Source organism: Lipotes vexillifer, unplaced genomic scaffold (assembly GCF_000442215.2).
Source record: "Lipotes vexillifer unplaced genomic scaffold, Lipotes_vexillifer_v1.1 scaffold126, whole genome shotgun sequence".
NCBI classification, from domain to species: Eukaryota; Metazoa; Chordata; class Mammalia; order Artiodactyla; family Lipotidae; genus Lipotes; species Lipotes vexillifer.
The window spans coordinates 73643-94504 of record NW_006778324.1 but is presented as its reverse complement, the minus strand read 5'-3'; the positions used below and the strand labels follow the sequence as shown (position 1 = coordinate 94504).

The 20862-nt window shown below is 35.1% G+C and overlaps 1 protein-coding gene across 1 annotated transcript in view; it reads right to left on the bottom strand.

The window, feature by feature from the left end:
• RABEP1 (rabaptin, RAB GTPase binding effector protein 1) overlaps positions 1–20862 on the bottom strand; it is a 78428-nt gene that overhangs the window by 33778 nt on the left and 23788 nt on the right. Inside the window, exons 3-6 of the mRNA XM_007451606.1 lie at positions 12245–12448; positions 10260–10420; positions 6785–6904; positions 505–640 (exon numbers count right to left, since the gene is read on the bottom strand). Coding sequence (XP_007451668.1) covers positions 505–640; positions 6785–6904; positions 10260–10420; positions 12245–12448 — 621 coding nt within the window. The remainder of the gene's footprint in view (positions 1–504; positions 641–6784; positions 6905–10259; positions 10421–12244; positions 12449–20862) is intronic.

Genomic DNA, 20862 nt, shown 5'->3' with positions numbered 1-20862 from the left:
ATCTCAGGTATACAAGATTCACTAAAAGAATGAAAGACAAACATATACTTTAATGGGAAAGGATGAGCCTATTTCCCCTATCCTGAGAAAACAGGCAGTTTCTGCATCACTCTGCTACCAGACTAGCGAAATCAAAATTATCTCTTATAAACAGGGGTGCTACTTAAGAGCACTAGAATATACCATCTGCCTTCTCTGTCCCATTTTCACTTTTGCTAATTCACCTCCACCAAAATAGGTCTGAAGAAAAAGCAGTTTAAGCAGCAACTTCCTATTATCTTTCTGCCCAGAGTTTGTGCCCTATGAATTCTTACTGGGGTCCTGGAGGAAACAGAAACCATTAACAATCCAAATATCTTTTCAAACCAACTGCAAAGCTTAAACTGAATCACTAACATGTTGGATTGGCATTTTGGAATTTGTTACTGTTATTAATCAATATCACTTTTACTTACATAGTTCTCTTACAGACTGAGATTAAAAATATAAAGAATATATATTTACCTTCATGCAATTCTTTCCGAAGTTTCTCAGCATCTTCCTGTAAAACAGATTTCTGAGTATTCAAAACAGCCACGTACATCTCCAGATCAGTCCTACAAGACTTCTCAGCTTCCAGATAATGATTCAGTTCTTTAACCTGAAAAAGATGCAATTCGATTAAACTAAAATTTCCAACAGTGTCTACCTTAGGTATAATGGTAAGTTCTGGAGGTGCCTTGAAAAAAGTTTACATTTATATTTATGTAAATTTAAATTTACCCCCAAATTAACATAATTTTTAATTACAAAACAAACATATACTTACTAAAGAAAACTGGGAAAATAACATAATTGACAATAATTAATAGTAAGCATTATCCATAATCATCACCAGAGTAAATATACAACTGAGATTACACATAACAGTTTTGTACCTTGCTTTTAAAAACGTGGTTCCAATTTGTATTCCCAGAGCAACATACACATGTGCTCATTTTATCACATACTCAGTGAGCCCAGGTGGTTGTTGTTTTTTATTTTTGATTTTTGTTTGTTTCTTTCTTTCTTTCTGCGGTACACGGGCCTCTCACTGTTGTGGCCTCTCCTGTTGCGGAGCACAGGCTCCGGATGCACAGGCTCAGCAGCCATGGCTCATGGGCCCAGCCGCTCCGCGGCATGTGGGATCTTCCTGGACCGGGGCACGAACCTGTGTCCCCTGCATCGGCAGGCGGACTCTCAAGCACTGCACCACCAGGGAAGCCCCTTATTTTTGTTGTTTTTTAAACAGTATTTTCTAAAGATAAAAATGGTATCATACTCTTTCAAGTTTGCTTTTCTTTGATTTCTGGTGAGGTAATTCCAAATGCCTTAAATTTACAAAAAGGAGACATTTTCATAGACATAAATTCATGGAAGGAAAAAAGAGGAAGCCATGATGGAAAAAACAACCTGTCTCATACTGTAATGAACATAAACTTGAAGCCAAGTGCAGTACTTTTTAAAATCACATCTTTTTTTTTAAATGTCTTATTTCTGTTGAACAATTAACTATAATTTTCAAATATTAACAATGTAGTCTAATATCTGAAATAGTTCTAACCAAAATAAAATGCAATCTTGCCCCAGAAAGTGATTAAAGAATCACTTGCTCTACCCTTCCTTACAAATTGCCCATCCTAAATTGTGGCCATTTAAACTAACTTTCAACTTTTTCAAATGGTTATGTCTAATTTCACTTTCAAGGTTATATTTATGCCTTTTATTTTCCCATTTCTTCAACTTAAAATAGCTGACTGATCTGTTTTCAGTTATCTTTACTCCTAGACCATTAATACAATACATTAGCACTGGTCATGGACTAAAATGATTATTTAAGCTGCCATTTGATGCTTCACTGGAGGCTGTCAGCCAACCAGAAACGTACTATACACTAACCAAGCATGACAAAGTGCTGACTGTTGTCAGGCACTTTCCCTATCACCTGGAGAGGTGGTAATTCAGTTAATGATAAAGGAAAGTCAATATGTCAGATATAAAATGCTAGTATATAACCACTAACTCTATCAGCTATTACTTCTTAGAATAAATATTTGACTCTATAAATAATGAATTAATTTCTAACATTCAAAAGCTACTGAGCAGATCTCTGGGAAGATGGTGACAGTGAATGTGTGGTACACAGATTTTCTTGAATTCCACACACCCTAACAACAGAACTAATAAGATAACAGAACTCAGAATACATGAACATCTACCAAAAAGAAAAAAAAGCGATAATTAGAGGGTGGGGACAAACCACTGAAAGCTATCTATATGGAATTACATGGTATCAGCATCTGTGCAGGAGAAAGTAAAGGGAAGTAACAAGGGCCGGAGAACTCCCAAAATATTCAACAGGGATTCCAACTTCACAACAGCAGCTGAAAAGTGGGAAGAGTTTCACACACTCCAATCGTGGATAAACACAACAAATTTATGTTGTAAGACTTACAATCTGGTTAGAATAAAACGGCATTTGATTTTCACTTACATTTCCTTGATTTCTAGTGAGACTGAATATCTTTTCACATTCCTTTACTTGCTCTTTTGTGAACTGCTTGTTCATATTCTTTGCTTGTTTCTCTGTTGGGCCATTTGTCACTTACGGACATGGCAATTTTTATTAATGTTGGACACTAATTTTTTGTCAGGTATAGATAACTTTTAACAGTCTATAATTCTCTTTTCAACTTTTTGTGGTATCTTTTAATAAGGAAGTTTTATATTCTAATGTAGGCAAATTTGTCAATCTCTTCTTTCATAGTATTTTTACATTATTTAAGAAATGTTTTTGGGGGCTTCCCTGGTGGCGCAGTGGTTGAGAATCTGCCTGCCAATGCAGACAACACGGGTTCGAGCCCTGGTCTGGGAAAATCCCACATGCCATGGAGCAACTGGGCCCGTGAGCCACAATTACTGAGCCTGCGCGTCTGGAGCCTGTGCTCCGCAACAACAGAGGCCGCGATAGTGAGAGGCCTGCGCACCGCGATGAAGAGTGACCCCCACTTGCCACAACTAGAGAAAGCCCATGCACAGAAATGAAGACCCAACACAGCCATAAATAAATAAATAAATAAATACATTGTGTATTATTTAAAAAAAAAAAAAAAAAAAGAAATGTTTTTGTATCTCACATAACATATTCTCCTTTTTAAACATTTCATTGAAATTAATTTTTGAAAAGTGTAAGGTAGAAAGCTAACCTCACTTTAATCCATATTTATAACTATTTGAAAAGCCTATTTTTAAATAATCCATACTTTTCCCACTGACTTGTAATGCCACCTGTCAAATATCAAATTTCCATATATATATGGATATATTTCTGGGCTCTCTATTCTGTTCCACTGGTCCATTTGTTTATCTTTAAACCAGCAACAAACTGTCTTAATTACAGTAGCTACAGTAACAGTAAAGCTACTGTTAAGTCTTAATACTGGTAGGTAGGGCAAGTCTCCATACCTTGCCTTCTTCAAAATTTTGCTGGGTGTCGGAGCTTCCCTGGTGGTGCAATGGTTAAGAATCTGCCTGCCAATGCAGGGGACATGGTTTTGAGCCCTGGTCTGGGAAAATCCCACATGCCACAGAGCAACTAAGCCTGTGCGCCACAACTACTGAGCCTGCGCTCTAGAGCCCACAAGCCACAACTACTGAGCCTGCGTGCCACAACTACTGAAGCCCACGCTCCTAGAGCCTGTGCTCCACAACAAAAGAAGCCACCGCAATGAGCAAGCCTGTGCACTGCAACGAGGAGTAGCCCCCGCTCGCTGCAACTAGAGAAAGCCCGCGTGCAGCAATGAAGACCCAACACAGCCAAAAATAAGTTTAATTAATTAATTTTAAAAAATTTTGCTGGGTGTATTTCTGATCTTTTGCTTGTCCATATGAATTCTAGGATCTACTTATCGAGTTCCTTATTAAACCCTGCTGGATTTTGAGGGGAATTTTGAATTTACAGATTAATTTGGGGATATACTGCCTGCTTTACAATACAGTATTTTCTCACTCAGGAGCACACATGTATTCACATTTTTATAATGTGTTCCATAAAGATCTTACTCATTTTTATTTAGATATATTCTCAGGTAACTAATATAGGTATTGTTTGTTTGTTTGCTAGTGTGAACAGGAATTTTTCCCCATTGCATTTGTAAGCTGGATATTACTGTGGTACACAAACACTACTATTTTTGCATGTTGATCTTGCTGGAAACAACTTTCTTGAACTCTTATTAGGTCTAATTGTATGTCTGAATATTCTCTTGCTTTCCTATACAGAAAATCAGTTTCACTGCTTTCTTTCCAGTTATTATGCCTCATTTCTTTACCTTGGCTTATCTTATCACCTAGGACCACATAAACAATCTGAGCAAAATCACTGAGCATGGGCCTCCTCATATGTTCCCATCATTAATGGTAAGGCTGCTAAACATTCATCATTAAGTGTGTTGTTTGCTGAAGGTTTGATAAATAGCCCTTTAATAAGTTATTGGGTGTTTAAATTTATCAAATGCCTTTCTGAATCTAAGATGAATTTATTACTCTTCTCCTATAATCTTTTTATGTGGTACATAAAAATAATAGGTTTTCTGGTGATATACCATCCTAAATTCCTGGGAATATCCCTTTTTGATCGTGATGTCTTTTTTGCTTTTTCTTTTCCTTTTTTTTTAACTACACAGCTGAAAATTTTTGTTTCTGTATTCCTAAATGAGATAGATCTACAATTAATACCTTTTTGTGAGTCTGTTTGTAATGAAGTTATGTCTCATAAAATGAGTTGGAGAGCTTTCCCTCTTTTTCTGTTCTCTAACACAGTTTGTAAAATATAAGGATTACCTCTTTCCAAGAGCTTTGGAAAAACCTGTCTGCAAAACTAATTGAGTCTAATGTCTTTTGGAGGATAGGAGACAGGAGAAAAGGAGATTCTGACTATAAATTCACTTTCTTTAATAGTTACTAACTACATTGGCTCTCCTATTTTATCTTGAGACAATATTGGCTAATTATTTCCTATCAGAAATTTTTTCATTTCATCAAACTTACTTCATTTCAAACTTATTGCTGTGCCATTGTCCATAGTATTTATTATTTTTAAGTCTCTACTGATTTGTAGTTATTTCCCTCTTTCATTTATAATGGTTTAAGTCTTTTTTCTTTTTTCCTAAATTAGTCTTATCAGGTTTGCCTATCTTACTACTTTTTTCATTTTTTCATTATATTCACAATTTTCCTTTTGCTTTTCTATTTCACTAATTTCTGCTCTTACCTGCATTATTTCCTTCCATTCACACTGTTTGTACTATTGTTCTATTTTTAGATTCTTGAGTAAAAAATTCCAATCACTCTAAATATTTTACAATTCTTTTTTCCATATGAGTTAATTTTTTTTCATTTTCCAGACATTTCATCTCAGCTATATTTTATTGTAAATAATTTAATAACCTGTGGTCAGAGATTTGGATGTGTATAACATCAAATCTTCAAAATCTGATGACATTTCCTTTGTGACATTATGAAAACTATAACGTACCTAAATATAACAATATTTATTCCATGCAATATCCTAAGTGCCTTATGTGTTAACTTATATAATCCTCATAACAGCCTTATGAAGGAGGTAGTATTATCCCCATTTTATGGTTGGGCAAACCAAAGCACAGTAAGATTAATTAATTTGCCCAAGGTCATCCATCTAATAAATGTTGAGCTCTTAACTACTATGCTCTACTACTGTATGAAATATAGTCTCTCACTCTCTTAGTGACAGGATTCTATGTCTAGTACATCTAAATTATTAAACAAGTTGCTCAAAACCCCTATATCCCTACTAATTTTTTTTTCTGCTTGCACTATCATTTGCTAAAGGACAGTTTAAATCTCCTACTATAACTGTGAATGTCAATTTCCCCTCATAATTGTCACTTTTTAGTTCACATATTTTAAGGCTATGTAAGATGCATTCAAGTGCATGACTGTCATATCTTATTGATGAATTATAAATTAGAAGGGGTCCCCCTTTATCTCTATTAATTCTTTTTTCCTTTCACCCTGTTTCATATTACAATTGCTAAACCAAGTTTCTTTTGATTAGAATTTACAAGGCATTGCTTTAAGTCTCTTTTTTTTCCAATCCTACTTTGTCGTTTTATTTTAGGTATACGTCTTATAAGCAATATAAATTTAGATTTTTGAAATCTAGTCTCTTTTAGTAGGTAAACTTACTAAGTATGACTTACTAAGATTATTGATACATGCCCATTTCTACACTTCTATATGTATTTCTACATTCCTATGTTGTGCTTCTGTTTACTACCTCTAAATTCTTTTTCTTTCTTTCCTACTTTAATTATTAAAATGTTTGACATCCCCTTGTATTTTTTCTGTTGCGTCTTTATAGCCAACAAATCCAGCCACACTATAGCTATGTCATTTCTAAAAGATCAATTCTGGGGCTGATGTCAGAAAACAAAGTCACCTTTGAAAACTTTATTTTCCTTCATAACAAAACAAGAGAGATCAGGTCTCATTTTGATAAGAAAATAAACACTGACTTTGTAACAAAGCAGCACAAGCATCACTACTGTCATTATTTTAAATATCCATAAGGAGAAATCTCCAAACATCTTCTTGCATTTTCAAGAAAGCAAGAGTCTTAGATGCATAGTTTAAATTACAGTTTACCCCCTTAGTATTCTAATTTTGCTCATAGCATTAGGGCAAAACCTTGGTTTCAAGCAAATGGATTACAATGTCTCACAACCTTTGAGGCCTCCAGCTCTTTAATCTTGTCTTCAGCCTCTGTCAGTTTATCTTTCAAAGCTGCAATTTCCTTCTCCATAGGCATCACAACAGACCGAAGTTTTTCAGCATCCTCTTGGGCCTATGGTTAAAAAGAATTAAATGCTACAACTTACTGATTTATTGCTTTTCTAAAAAACTCTGACCTCTCCACTTATTAAAATTAGTATAATAAGTCTAGCAGGCACTGTATTAGCACTCACAAAATTGAACCACGTCTAACTTTTAAATGCTGCATTACTTTGAATGTCAAGTCATAATCACAGCTTTACCAAATATTCCGTTTAGAACTTGGGAATAAGTAGGAAAATGGATCCACTAAGACAAATTTGACTTTTTTTTTTTAAGTGAAAGCAGGTTTATTTAGAGAGATACACATTCCACAGACAGAATGCAGTCTGTTTCAGAAAGTGAAAGCAGCCACAAATTTGACTTTTTAATTAGCTGAGTAACTGAGTTGGAAAATATCTATATATAAAAGGAAATGCATATAATAAATAATTTTTGTAATTCTAGTTACTAAATTAATGAAACCATAATCTCTTACAAATACTGAAAGGACTAATTTTTTTTTTTTTTTTTGCGATACGTGGGCCTCTCACTGTCGTGGCCTCTCCCGGGCCCAGCCGCTCCGCGGCACGTGGGATCCTCCCGGACCGGGGCACGAACCCGTATCCCCTGCATCGGCAGGCGGACTCTCAACCACTGTGCCACCAGGGAGGCCCAGGACTAATTTTTTAACATAAAAAACAGAACATTTATTTCCTAAAATATTAGAAAATTATGTTTCTATAAAAGGGCTTCCATCTAATTATTTAAACAGGGTATTTATCATTTTACTTTTGATATCTACATGAAACAAACCCAAAAAATAACCCTTAAAACCATGCTGCTTTCCATCCTTCATTCTCAAAAACATGGATTAAAAGCAAACAACATCCATAAACCAGTAAGTTGGTAAGAAACTTAATTTTATTTTATATACACACACGTATATTCACACAGAAACAAAGGCAGACTCAAAAAGTTAGCTTTTTTCCTTCTAGTGAAAATGAAATATTCACTGAATTTAAAACAGTCCAAGCTTCTCCTAAAGTGTTCATGATAGGGAAAATATTTTCTATGCCAAAATGTGAGCGGAGATTTAAAAAAAAAAATGATATCTCTCAGAAAAGAGAGACGCACTTTGTTTTCCAGTGCTTGCAAAGTCATTTCATCATTTATTTTATTTTGAACTAAGTCCTGTTTGGAAAAGACATGTGAGCTTAAAATATCTTCAGCCAAGGCTAATTTGGGACGCGTATAGAGGTCTGCTGATTAAGATCATCAGGGAAAAAAAAGGAGAGAAGAAGCAAAGAATTTAATACAGATTGAGTTATTTATTAATGCAACGATGACCTCACAATTCCAAGTGATGCATATCATAACAAAACTTTTAAAGATGATTTTTTTAAATAACAGAAAGGTCATTAAAAACAAGGAAAAGCTGAGACACTATCACAGCCAGGAGAAGCCTAAGAGACATGACTAAATGTAATGTGGTATCCTGGATGGGATTTTGGAACAGAAAAAAGGACTTGGGTAAACACTAATGAGATCTGAATACAAAGAAAGGACTTTAGTTAACAATAATCAATACTGACTTATTAATTGTGACAAATGTACCATACTAACATTAAGACATTAATAGGGGAAACTGGGAGTGGAGTATATGGGAACTCTGTAGTATCTTCACAATTTTTCTGTAAATCAAAAACTGTTCTAAAAAATAAAGTTAACTTTAAAAAATAAAAATTTTAAAAAGGATAAAAAGTGGCAGACTGCAGAAATTATGACTGAATATATAAGAATGAAAAAAAAAACTATCCTCATGTGAATGGTACTGTAGCTCTGAATAAAATGTCTAATGATAGCATGAACTATGAATTACTCTGAAACGACCTGACAGAATTGAAGGCTACCTACTTTGGCTAACTATGGTAGATGACTAAGTGACTAGTGATCATGAAGACACTGTCAGATCCTAATGAAGACATTGTCAGATCCCCATGAAGAAGCTGAATTACAATCTTTTCCTGAAATAAGACAATGTAACTAACTATTCCTCAAGGTTCAAGCTTTTGTTTTGGGTGTTGAGTTCTCATATGATTTTTACACTATAAAAAAAAATTAAATAAACTTCTAAATATATAAAAGTAGTCCTTGTATGAACCAAGATTATGACTAATTCAACTGAAAAGAAAAATCAAATTCTAATTATTATTTTATATGTGATTTCAAATATATGTATGTATATAAATTAATAAATTAAAAGTTTCTGGGGCTTCCCTGGTGGCGCAGAGGTTGAGAGTTCGCCTGCCGATGCAGGGGACACGGGTTCGTGCCCCGGTCCGGGAAGATCCCACATGCCGCAGAGCGGCTAGGCCCGTGAGCCATGGCCGCTGAGCCTGCGCGTCCGGAGCCTGTGCTCCACCACGGGAGAGGCCACAACAGTGAGAGGCCCAAGTACCGCCAAAAAAAAAAAAAAAAGTTTCTGTAATGGCCTACGTGGGGAAAGAATCTTAAAAAAGAAAAGAAAAAAGAGTGGATATATGTATATGTATAACTGATTCACTTTGCTGTACACCTAAAACTAACATAACATTGTAAATCAACTATACTCCAATAAAAATTTTTTAAATTAAAATAAAAAAATAAAGTAAAAGCTTACATAATCAAACTGGCCAAATAGCTTTTTAAATTTTCTCAATGATAAAATATTTCACCTTATATTTAGTTGTTCTATGGTCAGGCATCTTACAGTAAAATGTTCAAGCATAATATGCAGTACATTCGTCACAGGAACCAAGGAATACTGAGAAAGAAGGAAAACTAAAATCTGTTCTCAGGCTTCAGTTTAGACACAAACACCTAGCAACAACACTCATTCAACACATATTTACTAAGCACCTATGTGCGAGACACTACTCTAAGCATTTAGGATACACAACAAACAAGACTTCTGCCCTCGTGAAGCTTGCATTCTAGTGAGGAGGAAAAGGCAGCAAACAGTACTAAACATAATAAATAGGTGAACTCTATGTACATTATAAGGAAATAAATGTTATGGAAAAAGAAAAATTAGAACAGGATAAGAGCAAGTTGTGGTAGGTGGGGGAGGGAGGTGGGCAGGTTGCAATGTTAAATGGGGTGGTCAGGATAGGCCTCATGAGGTGGAGGCAATTGGTCAAAGATTTGAAGATGAGGGACTCAGCCAAACATGTATCTGGGGGAAGGTCATCAAATTGTTTAGTACTATATTTAAGTCTGTGTCCAAATAATTTCTCTAACAGAAAACAAAAAGTACAACTTCTATTACCATAATGATATTAGTTGAAGCATTACAACAAAAATATTTGGATTGAAATATTTCTACAGATGAATACATTCCTTCATACCTTTTTCATTTCATTTTCTAAATTTTCCTCCTCTTGACCTTCAGACAGCCTTCTCCTTAAATCAGCTATTTCTCTCTCTGCGGATTCTCGATACTGTGCCCACTGTGTCCGCTCCTGCTCCAGCCTAAGGTGGAACTGATGCTCATAGTCACGAACTGTTTCTACAAAACATCACCAAATATTTCTAAGCATTCTGGAAAAAATGTCCTGGCACACTAAAATTTTAAAAGTAGTTATATGAAGAATGTAAGCCTAGCTTCTGGAAATCTTTTAATTCACTAAAAACATAAACAAAAGCACTAAACTAACATTTCTAGTTCTTACTACACGTAGAGATTTTGCTAAGGACCTTAAATCATCTCTAATCTTCACAATAAACCTGTGCCACATATTATTTTACAGATGAGGAAAGCTTAGGAGAGGTTAAATACTCTGGCCAATATTTCATAACCAGAAAGAAACAGCTAGAATTCAAACCTAAGGCCAACTCTAAACCCTATGTTCTTAGATACAACACTATGACTCCTAAGACAAATATAACGTGTCACCCCAATACAACTATATACCTGAAAGGGTGAGAAAAGGGATATATTTTCAGAATGTTTTTACTATAACCCAAGATTCTAACTTGAGACAAATTCTATAAAGTCTTTATAAAATGACTTTATCTTTAATACAATCTTAAAACATGTGATAAACACTGTTGGGTTGTCCATTAACTTCCACTCCTTCTTTCTTACTAACAAAACCCCAATTTTGTTGAGGAAGTCAACGGCCCAATTTTAAAACTAGAGTTTCTAGATGCCTTGGTAGTAATGTGTAATCAGAAACCTCTATAAAGTGTGGGGGGGGGGGGACTGGGGCGGGGGGAAATATGCTGGAGATTTCTAGAAAGTTTTTGCTTTACTCAGGCGGACTGGAGGAAGAGCAGTCATTTTTTTCAGGCAAGGCAAAATGAAGTTGAAAACCACATGCTAAGGGTGAAGGAAAAGAAAAGCTGAAGGAGCCTAGGACAGTGATGACATCAGGAACCACTGTACCCAGCCCTAGGTTACCTACCTCTGGATTTCTCATGTGAAAAAAACGAACTCTTATTTGGGTAAGCTGTTATGGTCAGGAATGTAACATGAGGCTTAGAGTAATCCCTAGGTGATAGCCACAAACTCAGAAAACAGTGCTTGTCTTACCTGCCTTCTCACAGAGTACTAAGGCAAAAGTGACACATAACTGCCAAGACGGGAAAAAAAGTCATCACTATTTCACATTTATATTATTAACAAAACTAATTCTGGGAACCCAAAGATTCAGGCGGCAGCTTATTTCATTATCATTTTTTCAGAAATGCAGGAATTAATAAGCACTAGTGCTAAAAGTTGATAGAGACTAAACTACTACTCTTCCTTTGGACCAAGGGTCACCAGCTGGTAGCTCATAAAGCCTATTTTAACCCACAGGCCACTCTACCTCATAAGACTGAGTGAAGATTTCACATAAAAATCCAAATTTTTCTTTACAATGTAAAATTATGGCAACACTGGCCTGGATGGGCAATAATTAGCTGGAACTAATAAGTGTAAATAGTAACTTCACTCTTTGCATGGGAGGTCTCTCCAGTTCAGCACACTTCCTGTGCCCACACAGCTTCATTCATTGACATTACTGGCCTGCCTCTCCTATAAGAAAATCCATTATGAAGCCCTGCTTTAAACCTTATAATGAACTATAGTTTTCATTTAATGCAGTACCTCTGTAACACTCTCAACATAATTCTCCATTATTAAATTTGTTAAAGATACAGATGATATACCCCTTGGCTTCCCTTTTATTTTGAATATGACAGTACATCTTGAAGATGGTAATACATAAAGCCACAAATGAAACATAAATGAAACTCAGGACATATTTTAAGACCTTCTGAAAATGTTCTCAATCATCAGAATCAGTTACCTTAGAAAATCTTAAAATAGATCTGTCTTTATCTTTACCTTTCATAACAGCCTGAAGTGAAGCAACTTCTTCTCTCCACTGTCGTTTCACTTCATCTATAGCTTCTTGCTTGGTATTCTCAGACACCGTGGCAATGGCCTTGATATTTTCCATCTCTGCTTGGGCTTCCCACAGCTGTGTCCGAAGATGTCCCAAATCATCTTGTGCAGCTTGTAAAACTGCATTTTGCCTCTTCAGATCCTCTAGGAAAAAAAGTAAAAGACTTTCCATTAATGAAAAGTTCACCTTTATCAGGCTGACATTCTAATGAAAAAATTAAGCATTACATTTGTACATGTTAACTTAGAAAATCATTTTAATAAAGGTAAGATTTAAGGTATGCTGGATATCACGAATCAATTATTAACTATCTAACCAAAGAGTGATTAAGGCCATATAGTTTTAGAACTAAATTTAGGCTCTTTCACCCACTGGCTAACTTATTTAACCTCTCTGGCCTCAGTTTCCACATCTACAAAATTAGAATAAAAATACCCACCTCAGAAAGCTGTTTTAATGATAAAACAAGTTATTGAAACACAATTCAAGAAATGGTTAATAAAAGAGGAAAGAAAGCCAGAGTGCATGGCAGATAACTAGGTCTAGGCTTTTTTAAAGTTGGGATTAATTTCTCGGCACCCCTTTACCACCTCTTAAATATTAAATTGATTTGATGTGCCTACTACATGATTTAAGCCTAAGTAGGATATCTGTTCAGCCAAATTGACTTCCAAAAAAGATGAACCTACCAACAGTATATAGGGGTGTGTCTGTTTTCTCACACCCTTACCAACAGTCACTATTTTCCATTTTTTTAAGTCCTTGCCAACATCATGGGTAGAAAATGCTGAGTTTTTAAATCTATATTTCCCTATTAATAGAGAGGTTGAGTATCTTTTCATACATTTATTAGCGACCAGTATTTCCTCTTTGGTGATATCTTTTACCTGTGATTTCCGATGAATTGTTTTTCTTCTAATTTGGGAGAATATTTTATACATACTGGATAGTAATACTATTTTATCTTACAAAACTGCTCCCAGTCTGCTGTTGTTTGTCTCAACTTCCTTTTTTTTTTTTTTTTTTTTTTTTTTTTTTGCGGTACGCAGGCCTCTCCCGTTGCGGAGCACAGGCTCCGGACGCGCAGGCTCAGCAGCCATGGCTCACGGGCCCAGCCACTCCGCGGCATGTGGGATCTTCCCGGACCGGGGCACGAACCCGTGTCCCCTGCAGCGGCAGGCGGACTCTCAACCACTGCGCCACCAGGGAAGCCCTCAACTTCCTTTTTAAAAAATATTTATGCAGAAGAACTGTTCATCTTTGCAAAGTCATCAATTTCCTTTACGGAGCACAATAACTACCTCGACCAGCCATGAAAACAATTTAAGTTCTAACGCTACTACTAACAGCTGTGTAACTTTAACGGAATCACAAGGCCATCAAGCCAGAATAATGGCAATATTTTTCTGTATAAACTTCTAAGTACTTGAAAAACGTCAAATAGATAGTATCAATGAAAGAACTTTTAAAAGTTGTAAAGATATTCATCATTATAAAACAATCACAGGAATTAACAATTTGGTAGTTCAAATAACAGGAAAAAACCTAGTCATACTAATTTTAAGTGAAGTCATTTAAGAAATCTTTACTCTCAACGTCAGTTTCACATCATTTTGTCCCCACTATTAAAATATTTTGAAACACTAGCCAGACAGTTATAAGCATTAGTTGCAGAAAGTAACTATCTAAAGTATCCTGAAGGCAAGATGGCTATCTAATAAATAGTGGTAGGTGTGTGACTGGGAATGACCCAGAAACTGAGTAAAGACATAAACACGTGAAACCACAAAAGTGTGTGTGTGTATCAACTCTATATTCTAAGTGCTATTTCATAACATGTGAAATAAAAGGCAAAGCATTATTTCTGGAATACTTTATTAATTTCTGAGAAACTAATACAATTCTGTCAAGGCTCAAGTTTATATACTTAACACCTCCTCAGGCTAATTATCCCTGCTACTTTTGACTTCTTGGAAATCACCCAGAGCTATTCACTACCACACTGTCACTATGAAAAGAAAAACTGCAAATAAATAATAAACCTAAATACGAATTTTGGCATGTTTCCTCACAGTTAAAAGCAGTATAGAGATCCTGGAGGAAGAGTGGATCAAATTTTATTCCTGACTCACTTTATAAATATTTTTACATAAGACATAATATACATTATTATTACACATGATATATAGTATATATGTTAAATATATGTATATGTGTATATTTAAACCAGGAAACAAACAGAACTTAAAAAAAATTTTGTAACAAAGCATTTCAAACATGGTAGCCAATAGTACAAATTATTATTAAAGAACAATTATTTTTTGTTTTTGCATATGTAATTATGAAGATTGTTACAAACTCAAAAGTTGAGAGTATTATATTACAACAATCTTCCACATACCTATCACCAATTATAATGATTTTGCCATTTATTTCAACTATTCTTTTTTAAAAGTAAGCCCCAGAAACTGTATTACAGTATCTAATGCACTACATATGCATCTCTGAAAACATGGATATTTTCTTACATATACACAGTGCCACTGTCACACCTAACTAATAATTGTTTGATATAATCTAATACTCAATCTTAGTGAAATTTCCCCAATTGCCACAAAAATGTCTTCTTGAAGATTTGTTTGAATTAGGATCCAAACAAGACACTTCATTTGGTGATACTAATACTTTATAAAATATTTCACAGAAACAAATATAAAGAATTCTGTAATGGACACTTATTACCTATCACCTGGCTTAATAATTTTTAATATTATTGCTACATCAGCTTCAATTTCTTTTTAACCTTAAGAAATGAAACATTACAAATACACTACTTTCTTCAGAGTAACAACTATCAGGAATTTGGAGTTATCATTACCATGCATATTTTAGACCTTTATGTTACAGGTTTTTAAACCTTAAGGCTCTCGTAGCATGGTATTCTTCTGCAACTGCCTCACATCCATCAGTTTTTGAGATCGCTAATACATGCAACTACCTCATTCATTAATTGCAATACCAGAGTACCAACAGATCAGCTATTATAGTTCAGGAGCATTCAGGTGTGAGCTAGGAATCTACTTTTTCTATACAGATGTTCCACTTGTTCTAAACTCTTGCCCCAGTCTTCCCATTTTTATAATGTCATCTATGTCATATATCAAATTTCCACATATATGTGGATCTGATTATGAAACCTCTATGCTATAAATATGGTCTATTTGTCTACTCTCATGCCAATACTATATTGTCTAGACTAGTATAGCATTATTTATAATATTTAGCATAATCTTGTGTATGTTTAAAATTTTCCATAATTTCCGTAAATAATTTTAAAAGCCCATGATAGTTTTGAATGAAGTGGGGGGACGTGGCCTCCCAGATATCAAAAATTATTATAAGCCTCATGCACCACTCAGTCCAGCAACCATACACCTGCAGGCAATCTTGTCCCATCCACCAGTTTGCATTCTACAACTTATTGTTCTAAGCCCCAGACATTTTTTTAAATTAATAAACCTTACTTTTTAGAGCAATGTTGGGTTCACAGCAAAACTGAGCAGAAAGTACAGAGTTCCCATAAACTCCCTGCATCCTCACGCACAACCTCCTCTACTGCTGACATCCCCCACCACAGCAGTACCTCTGACACCATCTCTGAACTTACAGTGACACATCCTTATTAGTCGTAGTCCACAGTTTACATCAGGATAACATATAATGATGTGTGTCCACCAATCTTAACGCAGAGAAGTTTCACTGCCCTAAAAATCCTCTCTGCTTTGCTTAGTCATTCCTCCTATCCTCCTAACCCCTGGCAACCACTTAGCTTTTTCACTGTCTCGATAGTTTTGCCTTTTCCAGAAAGTCATACAGTTAGAATCACACAGTACATTGTCTTTTCAGATTGGCTTCTTTCACTTCATAATACACATCTGTTTCCTCTATGACTTTTCATGACTTGAGAGCTCATTTCCTTTTCACACTGAATAATATTCCACTGTACCACAGTTCACCTGCTCATCTACTGAAGGACATCTTGGTTGCTTCCAAGTTTTGGCAATTATGAATAAAGTTGCTATAAACATCCATGTGCAGGTTTTTGCATGGACATACATTTTCAATTCATTCAGGTAAATACCAAGGATCAAAATTACTGAATCATATGCTAAGAGTATATTTACTTTTGTAAGAAACTGCCAAACTGCCTTCCAAAGTGGCTGTACCATTTTGCATTCCCACCAGCAATGAATGAAAGTACCTGTTGCTCCACATCATCAGCAGCTTTTGGTGTTTTAGATTTGAGCCATTTTAATAGGTGTGTAGTATTGCTCATTGTTTTAACGCATTCACAGACTGGTGCTACCATCACCACAATCAACTTTGGAACATTTTAATCACCCCTGAAAGAAATCCAATACTTTTTATCACCCCCCAACCCTCTAACCTGGCAGTCTTAGGCAACCACTAATCTACTTTCTATCCGTATCACCTATTCTGGACATTTCATATAAAGGGAATCATACATACTTTGTGACTGGCTTTTGTCACTTACCATAGTTCTTTCAAGGTTCATCTATGTTGTACTATCAGTATTTCATTCCTTTTTATGGAGGAATAACAAAAACAATTTGTTTATTCATGTATCAGTTGACGGATATTTGGTTGTCACTTTTTGACTACTATGAATAATGCTGCTATGAAAATTCACATAGAAGTTTATGTATGGACATGTTTTCTTACGAAAACATGGACATGTTTTCTTTTCTCTTGTATATACTTAGAAGTGGAACTGCTGGGTCAACTCTATGATTAACCATTTGAGGAACTGAAAGGCTGTTTTACAAAGTTACTAGACCATTTAACATTCCCGTCAGCAATGTATGAGGGTTTTGATTTTCCACATTTTTGCCAACTCTTGTTATTAACTGACTTGGATATAGCCATCCTAATGGGTGTGAAGTGGCATCTCATTATAATTTTGTGCTTCCCTGGTAGATAATGACATTGAGCATCTTACCATGTGCTTACTGACCATTTATGTATCTTCTCTGGATAAATGTCTATTCAGAACTGTTCACCATTTTTAATTGGGCTGTCTTTTATTATTGAATTGTAAGAGTTCTTTATATAAGCTAGATAAAAGTCCTTTATCTGATAAAATATTTGCAAACTTTTCTCCCATTTGGTGGATTGTCTCTTCACTTTTTGGATAGTGTACTTGGGAGCACAAAATTTTTTAATTTTTCACAAAGTCCAACTTATCTAATTTTTCATTGTTTGTTTCTGCTTGTAGTGTCATATCTAAGAAATCACTGCTGAATCCAAAGTCACAAAGATTTACCCCTACATTTTCTCCTAAGAGTTTTATAACTTACTTTTTAAACCTAGGTCCTTGACACTTGTAGATGCCAGGGATCCAATGTCCTTCTATAGCATGTAGACATCCAGATGTCTCAATACACTTCATTTAAAAGATGATTCCTTCCCTGCTAAATGGTTTTGGCACCTTACAGGAAATCAATTTTTCGTATATATTTCTGGATTCACAATTCTATTACACTGAATTACTCCCATCCTTATACCAGAACCACACACTATCTTGATTACTGTTGCTTTGTAGTAAGTTTTGTGATTCCTCCAACTTTGTTTTCCAAGAATATTTGGGCTGTTCTGGATCCCTAGCATTTTCACACAAATTTTAGGGTCAAACTGTCAATTTCTACAAAGAAAGCAACTGAGATACTGAAAGACACTGCATTAAATCTGTATATCAGGGGAGTATTGCTAATGCTACATCTTTTGATGTATGAACATGGGATGTCTTTCCAGTTATTTAGACCTCTAAGTTTTTTTTCACCAGTGTTTTTGAACTTCCCAGAGTATAAGTGTACAATAAGTACACTTATATTGTTAAATTTATTCTTTTTTTTTTTGGGGGGCCACACCACACAGCATGTGGGATCTTCCCGGACCAGGGATTGAACCTGTGTCCCCTGCAGTGGTGCAGTGGAAACGTGGACTCTTAACCACTGGACTGCCAGGGAAGTTCTATTATTCATTTTTGATGCTACTGTAACTGAAATTGTTTCCTTAATTTCATTTTGAGATTACTCGTTGCAAGTGTATGGAAATACAACTTGTTTTTGTATATTCATCTTGTATCCTGCAACCCTGCTGAATTCATATATTACTACAAATATTTTTTTAGTGGATTCCCTATGATTTTCTATATAAAAGAGGTTATCTAAAAATAGAAATAGTTTTACTTCTCCCTTCCAATCTGGATTCCTTTTTATTCCCCCACCCGCCCCGTTTCTTTTGGCCTAATTGCTCTGGATGAATAGAAGTGGTGAAAGTGGACATCACTGTCTTGTTCCAATCTTACGGAGAAAGCATTCAGTCTTTAACCGTTAAGTGTGATAACATTAGCTTTGGGCTTTTTGTAGATGCCCTTTATCAGGCTGAAGTTTCCTTCTGTTCCTAGTTTGGTTAGTGTTTTTATCATAAAAGGGTGTTGAATTTTGTCAAATGCCTTTTCTGTGTCTTTAGAGAAGATCGTAAGTTTTTGTTTTTCATCCTATTAATGTGGTGCGTTACATTAACTGATTTTTCAGGTATTGAACCAACCTTGCATTGTTAGGATAAATCCAATTTAGTCATGGTATATCATTCTTCTTATGTGTTGCTGAATTTCTTGCTAGTATTTTGCTGAGGATTTTTGCATCTATATCCATAAGGAATACTGGTCTGTAATTTTTTGGTTTTGTTTTTTGCTTGTGATGTCCATGTTATTTTGATATAGGGTAATAATACTAGCTTCATAAAATGAGTATGGAAGTGCATCCTCCTGTCTACTTTTTAGGAGAGTTTGAGAAGAATTAGTGTTAATTCTTTGAACATATGATAAAATTCACTACTTAAGCCATCTGAACCTAGGCTTTTCTTTTCATATTTTGTGGGTAGTTTTTTAATTACAAATTCAATCTCTTTATTTGCTATGGGTCTAACTCAGATTTTCTACTTCTTTAGTCAGTTTTGGTATTTGTATCTTTCTAGGAATTTGTCCACTTCCTCATTCACAGTATTCCCTTACACTTCTTTTTAATTTCTGTAAGGTCAGTAGTAATGGCCCTGTATTCATTTCTTGGTCAATCTAGCTAAAGATTTGTCAATTTGTTGGTCTTTCCAAAGAAAGCACTATCAGTTTCATTGATTTTCATCACTGATTTTTCTATTCTGTATTTCACTGATTTTTTACTTTAATCTTATTAATTCCTTCCTTCTACTTGTTGTAGGTTTCATTAACACTTTTTCCAGTGTCTTATGGTGAAAGATTAGTGACTTGAAATATTTCATTTTTAATACAGGCATTTATAGTTACATATGTCTAAGGGCTGATGTAGCTGCACCTCATAAGCATTGGAATGGTATGTCTACAATTCCATTTATCTCAAAGCATTTTCTAATTTTCTTTGTGATTTCTCTTCCAGCTACTGACTACTCAGGAGTGTATTACCTAATTTCCACATATTTGTGAGTTTCCCAAATTTCATTCCATTGTGGTCAGAGAACAAACATTGTATTATCAATCCTTTTATACTCAAATCTTCTACTTCCTTGTTGATCTTCTCCGTGGAATACTGAAAAATACAACTCTTATTGTCAAACTGTGTATTTCTCCCTCCATTTCTGTCAGTTTGCTTCCTGTATTGTGGGACTCTGTAGTTAGATGTGTATGTAACTATTTTGTCTTCCTGATGGATCGGTCCTTTGTCACTATAAAATGTCATTCTTTACTACCATTTTTTGGTTTAAAATCTATTTTCCCTGATATTAGTATGGTCTTTCCAGCTTTCTTATTGCTGCTGTAGGCAAAATACATTTTTTTTCAGACTTTCACTTTCACTCTATTTGTATCTTTGAATCTAAAATGCATCAACTAGACAGCATATAGTTGGATCTTGTTTTATTAACCACTCTGAAACTCTCTGCCTTTTGTTTGGATTCTTTAATCCATTCACATTTAATACTATTAATATCACAATACTGTTGGATTTAAGTTTGCAACTTTTGTTTACTGTATCTTATGTCCTTTTGCTCCTGTTCTTCTTTCACTGCTTTCTTTTGACTTAAGTGAATAATTTCTAATGTAACATATTAATTCCTTTCAAAATTGTTTCATTATATTTTCTTGTGTTATTTCTTTAGTGGTTGCTCTAGGGCTTACCACGTACATCTATTTTTTTTTTAATGTTTATTTATTTATTTAGGCTGCACCGGGTCTTAGTTGCAGCACACGAGATCTTCACTGTGGCATGCAAGATCTCTTTAGTTGCAGCATGTGGACCTCTTAGTGGCAGCAGACAAACTCTCAGCTGCAGCAGGCATGCGGGATCTAGTTCCCCGACCAGGGATCGAACCCGGGCCCCCTGCATTGGAAGCACAGAGTCTTACCCATTGGACCACCAGGTAAGTCCTATTACCATATACATCTTAACAGAATCTACTTCAGATTTGTATAACCTTAATACTCATGAAACATAGAAATGTTACT